This window comes from Pelobates fuscus, chromosome 12 (genome assembly GCF_036172605.1).
Source record: "Pelobates fuscus isolate aPelFus1 chromosome 12, aPelFus1.pri, whole genome shotgun sequence".
Taxonomy (NCBI): domain Eukaryota; kingdom Metazoa; phylum Chordata; class Amphibia; order Anura; family Pelobatidae; genus Pelobates; species Pelobates fuscus.
Window position 1 is genome coordinate 31,730,196 of NC_086328.1, and position 12,145 is coordinate 31,742,340.

The following is a 12,145-nucleotide window of genomic DNA, read 5'->3' on the forward strand; positions in this document are numbered from 1 at the left end:
GTGTCCACGCTACTAGACCCCCGGTATAAGCAGAAAGTGGCGGAAATGTTACCGAATTACAAGTCGGAAAGGATGCAGCATTTGCAAAATAAATTAAAAAGTATGCTTTACACAGCGTATAAGGGTGTCACAGCACAACGGGAATCTAACAGGGGGAGAGGTGGAAGTCATCCTCCTCCTCCTCCTCCTCCCACGACCACGCCGGCAAGGACAGGACGCTTTAAAGACGTGTTGTTGATGGAGGACATGCGGACCTTTTTAAGTCCTATGCATCGCCACAGCCCTTCGGGATCCACCCTCAGAGAGCGACTCGACCGACAGGTAGCAGACTACCTCGCCTTAACTGCCTTAACTGCAGATATCGACACTCTGAGGAGCGATGAACCCCTTGACTACTGGGTGTGCAGGCTTGACCTGTGGCCTGAGCTATCCCAATTTGCGATAGAACTTCTGGCCTGCCCCGCTTCAAGTGTCCTGTCAGAAAGGACCTTCAGTGCAGCAGGAGGTATTGTCACTGAGAAGAGAAGTCACCTAGGTCAAAAAAGTCTAGATTACCTCACCTTTATTAAGATGAATGAGGGATGGATCCCGAAGGGACTGACACTGGGCGATACATTCGATTAAAAAAGGCCTGATGAGATGAGCTGCCTTGGGCTAAAAATGGTCCACACACTGCTGTATTTTAGCTCTGAATGACGTTTGACTTGCGTGACTTATTCGCCACCAACTAGGGTTCAAGCCGCCATGTTTTAGGGCACTTTCTGCCTGTGAAACAAACATCAATTTTTCTGGCCGCTGCTACAGCAGCGGCTGCAACAATACCAAATTTTTCAGGCATGTGTACATGCCTAATTTTTAGGCCCACTGGTGCAGCACTGTGGCTTCAAAAACCAAACTAAAAAAAATCCTCCAAGATGGCACCAATATACCAGTGGTCTAAGCATCTTCCCACCTTGGCCTAAAAAGGGGAGGTGATTCAACAATTAAAAATCTCTGCCATTTACACGTCCACTGATAGGAGACGCGGAAGGTATTAAACTGATATGAACAATACTAAACTCACCACTCCTATCTGGTGGCACATTAGCTTGCCCGCGCAGTGCCCCAAATTTCAAGTAAGAGGACCGACCAAGCATCTTCTTCCATTTCCCTGTTACATAAATCAATGCCATATCCATAGAAATTGTAGAGAATATCCAGGATAGTTTTACAGGGCCAAATCATGTCGCCTGTTGAAAGAGGTGACCTTGCTCGGGTCCCAGGTGTGCGATTCCTAAAATGGCTGCCATATACATGTCCTCTGATAGGAGACGCGGAAGGTATTAAACTGATATGAACAATACTAAACTCACCACTCCTATCTGGTGGCACATTAGCTTGCCCGCGCAGTGCCCCAAATTTCAAGTAAGAGGACCGACCAAGCATCTTCTTCCATCTCCCTGTTACATAAATCAATGCCATATCCATAGAAATTGTAGAGAATATCCAGGATAGTTTTACAGGGCCAAATCATGTCGCCTGTTGAAAGAGGTGACCTTGCTCGGGTCCCAGGTGTGCGGTTCCTAAAATGGCTGCCATATACACGTCCACTGATAGGAGACGCGGAAGGTATTAAACTGATATGAACATTTACTAAACTCACCACTCCGAGTGCTGCTATTTATTTATTTTTTTTGTGGTGAGGCTTTACAGGACAGAGTGCTTCTCCACGGGACATGTTAACTCACGGGCAGCTGGCTCATCAAGGAACCAGAGCAGCTTGAACGAGGTGACCTTGCTCGGGTCCCAGGTGTGCGGTTCCTAAAATGGCTGCCATATACACGTCCACTGATAGGAGACGCGGAAGGTATTAAACTGATATGAACAATACTCCACTCCTATCAGTAGGTCCGTCCCATTGTGATTTATGCCCCCCACCCACCGCGCAGGGATGGGGGCCGGGGAGAGGAAAGTAGGCCCCCCCATTGTGATTTATGGCCCCCACCCACCGCGCAGGGGTGGGGGCCGAGGGGGAGGACAGTAGGTCCCCCCATTGTGATTTATGGCCCACACCCACCGCGCAGGGGTTGGGGAGGACAGTAGCTCCCCCCAGTGTGTATCATGGGCTTTGAGGACAGGTGTCAATCCATACCTGCCAAGTGACCCTATGTAGGGGTAACAGTCCCTATTCTGCTCTGTGTCAGTGTGGATCAGGGCAGGGCTTTGAGGACAGGTGTCAATGTTAGGTGATTTCTGCCCTTTATGGATTAAAAGCAGACTCTGCATCAACTGTGCAATTTTCCATGGGAGTTTTGCCATGGATCCCCCTCCGGCATGCCACAGTCCAGGTGTTAGTCCCCTTGAAACAACTTTTCCATCACTTTTGTGGCCAGAAAGAGTCCCTGTTGGTTTTAAAATTCGCCTGCCCATTGAAGTCAATGGCGGTTCGCGAACATTTGCGGAAGTTCGCGTTCGCCGTTCGCAAACCGAAAATTTCGGGTTCGCGACAACACTATCTTGGACTCCAAGCAATCCTCCAAGCTTTTATTTGTAACTGCACATGGAGCCTGCAATTGAATAGATGTTCTGAAAATCTATGTAAACGCAAGATCCCTCCTACAGGCAGTTATCCTGTTCTCCATCACAGCAACCAGAGTATGTTGAAGATCTACTGCATGAATTTACATTTTACAGCGCAGTTATGTCTAATGACTCAAGTGCACTGTGCTATTTGACCTATCCCCCAAAATTGGTGTCCTGAAAATCAGGATGTTGCAGAGTGGTGTCTAAAAAGGGGCAGGCCAGTGACCCAAAAAGGGGGTTCCCAGGAAGGTCTTGCTCACTACCAATTAAACCACTAATGGAAGACAATGCAGAGAGCACTATTTCAATGTATTTCAAGTGCATCTAATGATGTACTCATGCTATGTTTTTAAAGACAGTTCCCTGGTGTCCCCAAAAGCTGGAAACCAGATTACAAAGTTGGGACAGCAAGACATGACCCTGAAATAGGAGCTGCCCCACCAAACGTGGGGCAGTTTTGAGTCAATTTTTCTAGTGTCTCCAAACTGTATCTGCCCTGCAAAAACCTTATGGGAGGTATGCATTCAAGCATATATACAGGTATATGTTAAAATTAAAATAATATGGGAAGGATAGATGGATGACACTGTTAAACAACACACAAACTAAAAGACCTAAGCTGTGGTCACCTCTGCCCTAGACCTTCTGTTGCATTCCAGGGCTTCAAACAGGAACAACGATTCCGATGAAAATATTGTGGTGCCCGATATGTTCCTTTCATTTTATGTCTTTCAAAGGGAAAGGTTTTGGAAGAGCCCGATCTATTTTGGTAGTACATAGCTGTGCATGCAACGTTGTTGAAAAGGAAAAAAGAGTTAGACGGCCACTGGGTGATGTAAGAAAAAAAAAAACGAAAAAAAAAAAGCCTACAAAGACCTAAGCGTGCATAAATTTCATACTCCAATAAAAAACTAATTCATGTGTGGCCTTGATTTAATTATTTTGGATAAGCTATTCAAATAATCAAATGTTAGAAAAACGTTTCAAATTAGTTATCTACTGAAGTTTCCACAGACTTTATTGGTTACTTCTGTACATTAATCATTTGAAAGGTTTTTCTAGCAGACAATGATCATTTGAAAATGTTATCCAAAATAATTAAAGGAACACACCCCAGTAAATGACATTTTTTTTTTTTTAAATAAAGGTTTAGTAGATATAAAGTCAGGTTGATGAGGATCCTGCTCAATGAATTTACTATTGTCACTGTAATATTTTATAATAGTCTAATTTATGGTTACATTTCCCCTTTATAAAATATTGTAAAGCGCAGTGGAATAATTTGCCACTTCTTATGAACTCCATCCTTTGAAATCCCTCCCCTTTTTCTCCAGAAGAGACTGAAAGTCTCTGAACATATCCCTCTGTGCGTGTGCACCTTTTAAATCGGATACTGCCCACACATAAAGCACTTCAGCTTGGGTGTGGATACGTCCTGTAAATCGAGGCCTATGTTTGTTACTTTGTCCAATGTTTTTAAATGTTAGCAGTCTGCCACTAGGTGGAGTAAAGTCTAAGAAATCAATTTAAAAGGACCTTACAGCCTACACATTTCAGAACCAACAGCTTGCGTTAACACTAAAAATATATCACGTATATAATCAAATTACAACAAATTTGGCCCTTTTAACAAATACTTCATGCGGCTCTGTCACTTTGCAAGTTTTTTTGTTTGTTTGTTTTTTTAAACTGACCCTTTTGTCTATTTCGCTTGTTTTTATAGGCTGTAAATTCACCTTAGTGTTTTAGCACTGACTTATTTTTCTTACAAGGTGCCTGGTCTTTGGGAACCTTGGAAATGGGCAGAGCCAAAGCTCTATTTAAGTTGCTAAGCTAATTTACCCACAATCCATCAGCCTCAAGAATCCCGCAGAATGGCAAACACCAGACATCATGGACAGAGAAGAACAAAATGGAGGCACGCGTGTATCGAAACTGAGCCCAACGAAGAAAAGATAATAAATATATATAAATAAAGGCAATGGAAGGGAGTACAACATTTTAAATACAAGGGGCATAAGGAAAGGTTTAACTTAACAAGAAAAAAAACAACATTACTGTGTCATATTATCTGTAGTAGTAAAAAACTTTAAAACGGAGCATAGCTTTACATACATTTTTGTTATTACTGAGCAAAAATTTAGTATTTTCTATTTAATTGTTTAAGTTGGTATAAGCAAAAAGTACCAACATTTTTTTTATAATTTTTTTTTTAAAATTAGCATTTTAGTTTTTTTGCAGAAATGCAATAATACAGTAATCTATAAATCATCGTCTTTTAGAGAAAAATCCACTGGGTGCACACCAGATCAGAGCGGTCTTTCATGCTATCCTTGTACAGAGGCACGCTTTGTGTCATCAATTTCGACACAGGACACTACACGTCTGTGGTCCTAAGTTGCATCCCCAATGTGCACAGGAGAATCCAAATGAGTTTCGGCACACAAACACTTGCGTCATGTAACTTTTTATTAGATCAAGGAACGCACAAATGTTTCTGTTTTGCAATGAGGACTTTGTCAGGATAATCACTCCTTGAAATAAAATCCCATATATAGTGAAGCACATAAGATAATTATATACAGCTCCTTCGATTCATGGGAATCTCCACGCTACGGAGAGAGCGGAGCTGACACAACATAGTCACATCAAGTGACACTTAAGGACAAGGAGACATACACAATATCCAAACAACGCATCTCCATCTCTCTTGGGAGACAAATAGAAGGAAATAGATATACAATCTAAGTACATTATATTTGTACAATCTAAGTACATTATATTTAAAAAAAAATAAAAAAGAGTAAGAATAACCCAGAATAAAGAGAGCTTATCATAAAGAAATAAAACATTGATCAAATCGCATTGTCTTCATAAAAGAAGAAGTCTTATACACTAATGTTACACATTAGTATGAAATCCATCCCACAATATTGATCCAAATCATAAAGCATACTCAATAACATTCACTAAACTTTTTTTTCCCCAGTAAATACATTTTTGTGTAAATAATAGCACATGAGGGTTAAGAATAATACTGACCATTTGGACATCAAAGGATTAAAAGTATTAAATTGCATTACATTTTATTATATTATAGAATTTACACAAAACTACAGTTGTATGTGCAAATATGGAGGAAAATTGTATTTTTCTACTAAAAAATAACACATAAAACAATTAATAAAGGGTCATGTATAGTGGTAAAGTCTCTGAATGTCATACTACATCCCATCTGTGTTTATACTAAAAAGTTCCAAATCAGAATACGAATAAAGTGCTAAGTGTTGTGCATATATGGAACCAGTGAATACATAATTAATCCAATAAAGTGATAACATCTAAATAATAATGGTAAATAAGAAAAGCTTATAGGGACACTATAGGCACCCAGACCACTTCAGCTCATTGAAGTGGTCTGGGTGCACTGTCCCAGGTCCCTAAACACTGCAAAACTAATTATTGCAGTTAAGAAACTGCAATAATCTTTGGTAGAAAGCAACTAGAGGTGGAGTTAACCCACAGACAGCCACTAGAGGGACTTCCAAGCTACTTCTGGTCGCCTAACTGACACTGGATGTTCACACGCTATGCATTGGGAAGTCCTAGACACACTTTATTTTACAGTTTGGAACAGCAGTAGTAATAGTTTTCTGATGTCTGTAGGATTATCAAGAATTATCAGCATATATATAATTTATGTCCTGATCTTGCCCCTAACACACCCTTGTGCGGAGTTAAAGTCCATCTCCTTTCTCTCCTTTTGCAATTTTGTACCCCAGTGCTCTAAAAGGCCAAAACCCTCTTTCCTACACCATGACTTTATCCAGGGCCAGATTAAGAGCCCAGTGGGCCTGGTGCTGACAATTATGATGGGGCCTAATTACAGAATCTTATCGACCAAAAACACTAAAACAGTCAAACCTCCCAAGCGTCATGTATCTAATGGAGTTGGTCTTGGAGGGAAACTCAAAGGATCCAGCCATGAGAAAACACATACTCTATGCTAATCTCTTTATCTAACTAATGCTTTCATCTTTCAAGTAAATCCATACCCCATAACAGCAGTGTCCATGGGCACTGGGAGATATGGGGACACAGACATTTGGGGACACTGGGACACAGAGACATGGGGATACAGGCACTGGAAGACATGGGGACACTGAGACACTAGGTACACTGGCTGGGAGACATAGGGACACTGAGACACTAGCTTGGAGTCGTGGGGACACTGGGAGACATGGGGACAGAGAGACATAGGGACACAGACACTGGGAGCCATGGGGACACAGACATTTGGGGAAACTAAGACACTAGGGACACAGACACTAGGGACACTGGCTGGGAGTCATGGGGACATAGACATGGGGACACTAAGGACACAGAGACATGGGGTCACAGACACTGGGAGACATGGGGACACTGAGACACTAGGGACACTGGCTGGGAGACATAAGGACACTGGGAGACATGGGGACACTGAGATATGGTGTCACAGATACTTGGAGACCAGGGGACACCCGGAGCCATGGGGACACAGACACTAGCTGGAAGACATGGGGACACTGGGAGACATGGAGACACTGTGTCCCTAGTGTCTCCCTATGTCTCACAGCGTCCCCATGTGAGTGTCCCCATGTGTCTCAATGTCCCCACGTCTCCCAGTGTCCCCTAGTGTCTCCATGTCTCCCTGCTGCCTTTCCCCCCATCCTTCACATACCTGAGCTATAGTCTCTGCAGGCTGGGAGCTGTTGTCTGGACTCTCTGTGCTGTGTAGCTGCTCCCCCGTGGATCAGTGAGTAGAGAGAGGCAGGGAGATGCTGTAACTTCCTATCCCTGCCTCTCTCCATACACTCCATACACACCCTATAGGCCGGTGCTGGTATTGCAGAGTAATCTCAGTTTATACACTGCATATTAGCTGTTATAACTCTAAAATGGGCCTGGGTGCTTTTTTTGTTTGTTTTGTTTTTATAGCAAATCAGGTATAGCAATTTGGACAGAACCCTCTACAACTTCATTCTTCTTATGTAATAAGCCCTTGCCCCTGCTGTGACTACATTCGTACTATTCATTGAGCAGGGCCCTCAACCCCTCTGTTCCTGTGTGTCCAACTTGACACCCCGTTACTAAGGCTAGAGCTGTGCTGTGAACTGTGCCTTCGAGTGCACCTCTCACTAATCCCACTGGTCTAGATACAAAGTAAAATAAGAAATATATGGATAAATCGATAACTAATTCTTTAAATCAGTGTGCTCAAAAAAGACGATTAGCACACTGAAAGCCTCTAATGTTAAAGGTAAATTGGAAATAGTTAAAGATAAGTAGCATGGTCGCAGATGCAAGTACTTCACTCTACGTCATAGAAGAAGTACTCTGTGACACCCTGACGCCCGCGTTTCGCCCGACCGTCAGACGAGCCAGGTCGGGCGAAATGCGCACTTCAGGGTGTCACAGAGTACTTCTTCTATGACTTAGAGTGAAGTACTTGCATCTGCGACCATGCTACTTATCTTTAAAGGAACACTATAGTCACCTAAATTACTTTAGCTAAATAAAGCAGCTTTAGTGTATAGATCATTCCCCTGCAATTTCACTGCTCAATTCACTGTCTTTATCCTGTTAACCCCTTAAGGACCGCTGACGGTTCAGGACCGTCAGCGGTAAAACGTGCGTTTGGACCGCTGACGGTCCTGAACCGTCATAACGGTTTTGGGCAACTTACCTGATCGCCGTCGGTCCCACGGCGGCGATCAGCTCTCCTCCCGGTCCAGGGGGACTGCCTGTCTGCCCGGGCAGTCCCCCCTCGGCAGATCAGGACCCTCACTCGATCACATGACCGCAATAGGGGTCTGTGTATCTGCCTGCAGGGGGACTGTCTGTGCTGACAGGCAGTCTCCCTGCAAGTGAAAAATCATAAAATAAAGTGTAAAACAAAAAAATCAGTGTAAAAAAAATTATAATATGTGTATATATATATGATATATATACATGTATTATATCTATATATACCTATATATAATATATGTATATATATCATATATATAATGTCACACTAAGTGTATTTTTATGTTTATATATACGTATATTAATATAAAAATACACTTATATTTAAATTACACACGAATATATACAATATATATAATAACTATATATATGGTATATATATATATTATTATAAAATACAAATAATATGTTAATAAAAATAAATAACAAAAAATAAAAATAATTTTTAATAATTAAAAAAATTATATATATATTCAATTTTATTCTAACAGTATTTTGATATTGATATATATATATTTATATCAAAATACACTTAGAATGTAATGATATATATATCTATGTATAAATAAATAAATAAAAATAATACGAAATATACATATGTCCACATACAAAATTACATTAATAATTTCATAAATATACACGTAGACGTCAAATATATAAATATGTATATATATTAAAATTCTACGTGCATATTTATGTAATATTTTTACCTAATTAAGTAATTTTAATGATTGCAATTTGAGGGACCTGCCTGCCAACCCAGGCCAAAAGTCCAGATAATTTAATTTGCTAGCACTGTGCTTAACCCTGTAACTTTCTATGACACCCTAAATCCTGTACATGGGGGTACTGTTTTACTCGGGAGACTTCGCTGAACACAAATATTAGTGTTTCAAAACAGTAAAACATATCACAGCGATGATATTGTCAGTGAAAGTGAAGTTTTTTGCATTTTTCACACACAAACAGCTCTTTCACTGAGGATATTATTGCTGTGATATATTTTACTGTTCTGATACACTAATATTTGTGTTCAGCGAAGTCTCCTGAGTATAACAGTACCCCACGTGTAGAGGTTTTATAGTGTTTGTGAAAGTTACAGGGTCAAATATAAGGCTTGATTTTACTTTTTTTTTTTATTGAAATTTGTCAGATTGGTTAGGTTGCCTTTGAGAGCGTATGGTAGCCAAGGAATGAGAATTAGCCCCATGATGGCATACCATTTGCAAAAGAAGACAACCCAAGGTATTGCAAATGGGGTATGTTCAGCCTTTTTTAGTAGCCACTTAGTCACAAACACCGGCCAAAGTTAGCGTTTTTTGCATTTTTAACACACAAACAAATATAAATGCTAACTTTGGCCAGTGTTTGTGACTAGGTGGCTACTAAAAAAGACTGGACATACCCAATTTTAAATACCCTGGGTTGTCTACTTTAAAAAATATGTACATGTTAGGTGTGTTTCGGGGATTTATGACAGATAACGGTGTAACAATGTCACTATTGATACATTTAAAATATATATATATTGAAACAGCAATTTCCTACTTGTATTTATAGGCCTATAACTTGCAAAAAAAAGCAATAAAGCATGTAAACACTGGGTGTTTTTAAACTCGGGACAAAATTTTGAATCTATTTAGCAGTTTTTTTCATTAGCTTTTGTAGATAAGTAAAAGATTTTTCAAGTAAAAGTCCAAAAACATGTTTTTTTTTATTTTTCACCATATTTTATTATTTTTTTTAAATACAATATATGACATAATATAAATACTGGTATGTAAAGAAAGCCCTTCTTGTCGTGAAAAAAACAATATATAACTTGTATGGGAACCGTAAATGAGAGAGCGGAAAATTACAGCTAAACACAAACACCACATAAGTGTTAAAACTGCTCTGGTCCTTAACGTACAAACATCGCAAAAACAGGCCGGTCCTGAAGGGGTTAAATCACTTTGTTTCTGTTTATGCAGCCCTAGCCACACCTCCCCTGGCTATGATTGACAGAGCCTGCATGAAAAAAAAACTGGTTTCACTTTCAAACAGATGTAATTTACCTTAAATAATTGTATCTCAATCTCTAAATTGAACTTTAATCACATACAGGAGGCTCTTGCAGGGTCTAGCAAGCTATTAACATAGCAGGGGATAAGAAAATCTTAATTAAACAGAACTTGCAATAAAGAAAGCCTAAATAGGGCTCTATTTACAGGAAGTGTTTATGGAAGGCTGTGTAAGTCACATGCAGAGAGGTGTGACTAGGGTTCATAAACAAAGGGATTTAACTCCTAAATGGCAGAGGATTGAGCAGTGTGGCTGCAGGGGCATGTTCTATACACCAAAACTGCTTCATTAAGCTAAAGTTGTTCAGGTGACTATAGTGTCCCTTTAACTATTTCCAATTTACCTTTAACATTAGAGGCTTTCAGTGTGCTAATCAACTTTTTTGAGCACACTGATTTAAAGAATTAGTTATCGATGTATCCATATATTTCTCATTTTACTTTGTATCTAGACCAGTGGGATTAGTGAGAGGTGCCCTCGAAGGCACAGTTCACAGCACAGCTCTAGCCTTAGTAACAGGGTGTCACTGTTCTGCATCGCTCTATTCTTAATGACAGCTATCTTTAGCCCTTCTACCAACTATCTCACCATTATAGCAACGGTTTATCTACTGTCTATTTATCTACAGCGTTCTGTGTAGCAGCAGTTTCACCAGGGATAGCTGCGTCATTACGAAACATCAGACCATTAGTGATTACAGGCTCCAGTTACAATGTTGCTAACATAACTGTTGTGACCGTTACTATCTCTCCGTTCTCACGGGGAGCGGTGCTCTTTTCTTTTCTTTTTTCCCCTACATATACATATATACATATATATATATATATATATATATATATATCTCAGTATTTACATCTTCTATACTACTAAGTACTTATACATCCTACAGTACTGGCCCAATCCCTTAACTCTTTATGCATGGCATTTTTTTGCCGCTATTCAGCTTTGCAGATCTCCCTCATATCTACCAAGTGGCCTGGGGTTTGCTTGCCAGTCTTGTCAATATTCTGACGACCTCCAGTCAGCATCAGGCCAGACCCAGGCTCCTGGGAGACAGTAAACTGTCTAATCTACTCTCTTAAGAAAATCATATCATGACATACATGGCATGCTACTGGTAAGTATGAAGTTACTTTAAGAATAAATGCAGTAAATTTGACAAAGTAAATGTCACAATCCACAGTGCCGATGTAAAGCACACCATTTTAGAAAGTTTTCTTCAAACCTCTCTCTCCTAAATGACAATCTTCTACATTAAAACAAGTTTCACCGCTTTGATTGATGTCAAGATTCTTTAGCATTTAGAGCACAAATTCCTTTCTCAAAACAATGTTTTTGTCACAAGCAGATAGATTGCAACGAGGACAGGAGTACTCAAGTGTGTCTGCTCTCAATGCAAAATGTCGAAACCCATCGTGTCCTTAATTTTTGTAGTTTCCTTGCTGGGTAAGTTAATTTTCAAAGACCATTAGTCATTAGAAGAGTCATATTGTAAAGTAGCAAAAAAAATGTGTTTTGAGTTAATTTTATTTAAAAATTAGATAAAACTTATAGGAGAGCATCTGCATTTCACAGGAAATTGGGAAAAGCTACTCACTGGGTTTTATTCAATAAACATCATATTCTAGTGAATTAAAAATGATATTACAAAATGTAGGTAAAAATAGCTAATTTGGAAATTCTCTAACTCAGCTATAGTCAGTTTTTTTTTTACTTATTAATTTAGTGTAGC

At 39.8% G+C, this 12,145-nt stretch overlaps 1 protein-coding gene across 1 annotated transcript in view; it reads left to right on the forward strand.

Annotated features, from left to right (window-relative positions):
- The first annotated feature begins 11,771 nt into the window (after window positions 1-11,771).
- The window catches only part of LOC134578280 (5-hydroxytryptamine receptor 3A-like), a 69,831-nt gene continuing 69,457 nt past the window's right edge, over window positions 11,772-12,145 (forward strand). Inside the window, exon 1 of the mRNA XM_063437256.1 lies at window positions 11,772-11,859. Within this exon, the coding sequence (XP_063293326.1) occupies window positions 11,814-11,859 (46 nt within the window). The 5' untranslated portion in view covers window positions 11,772-11,813. The remainder of the gene's footprint in view (window positions 11,860-12,145) is intronic.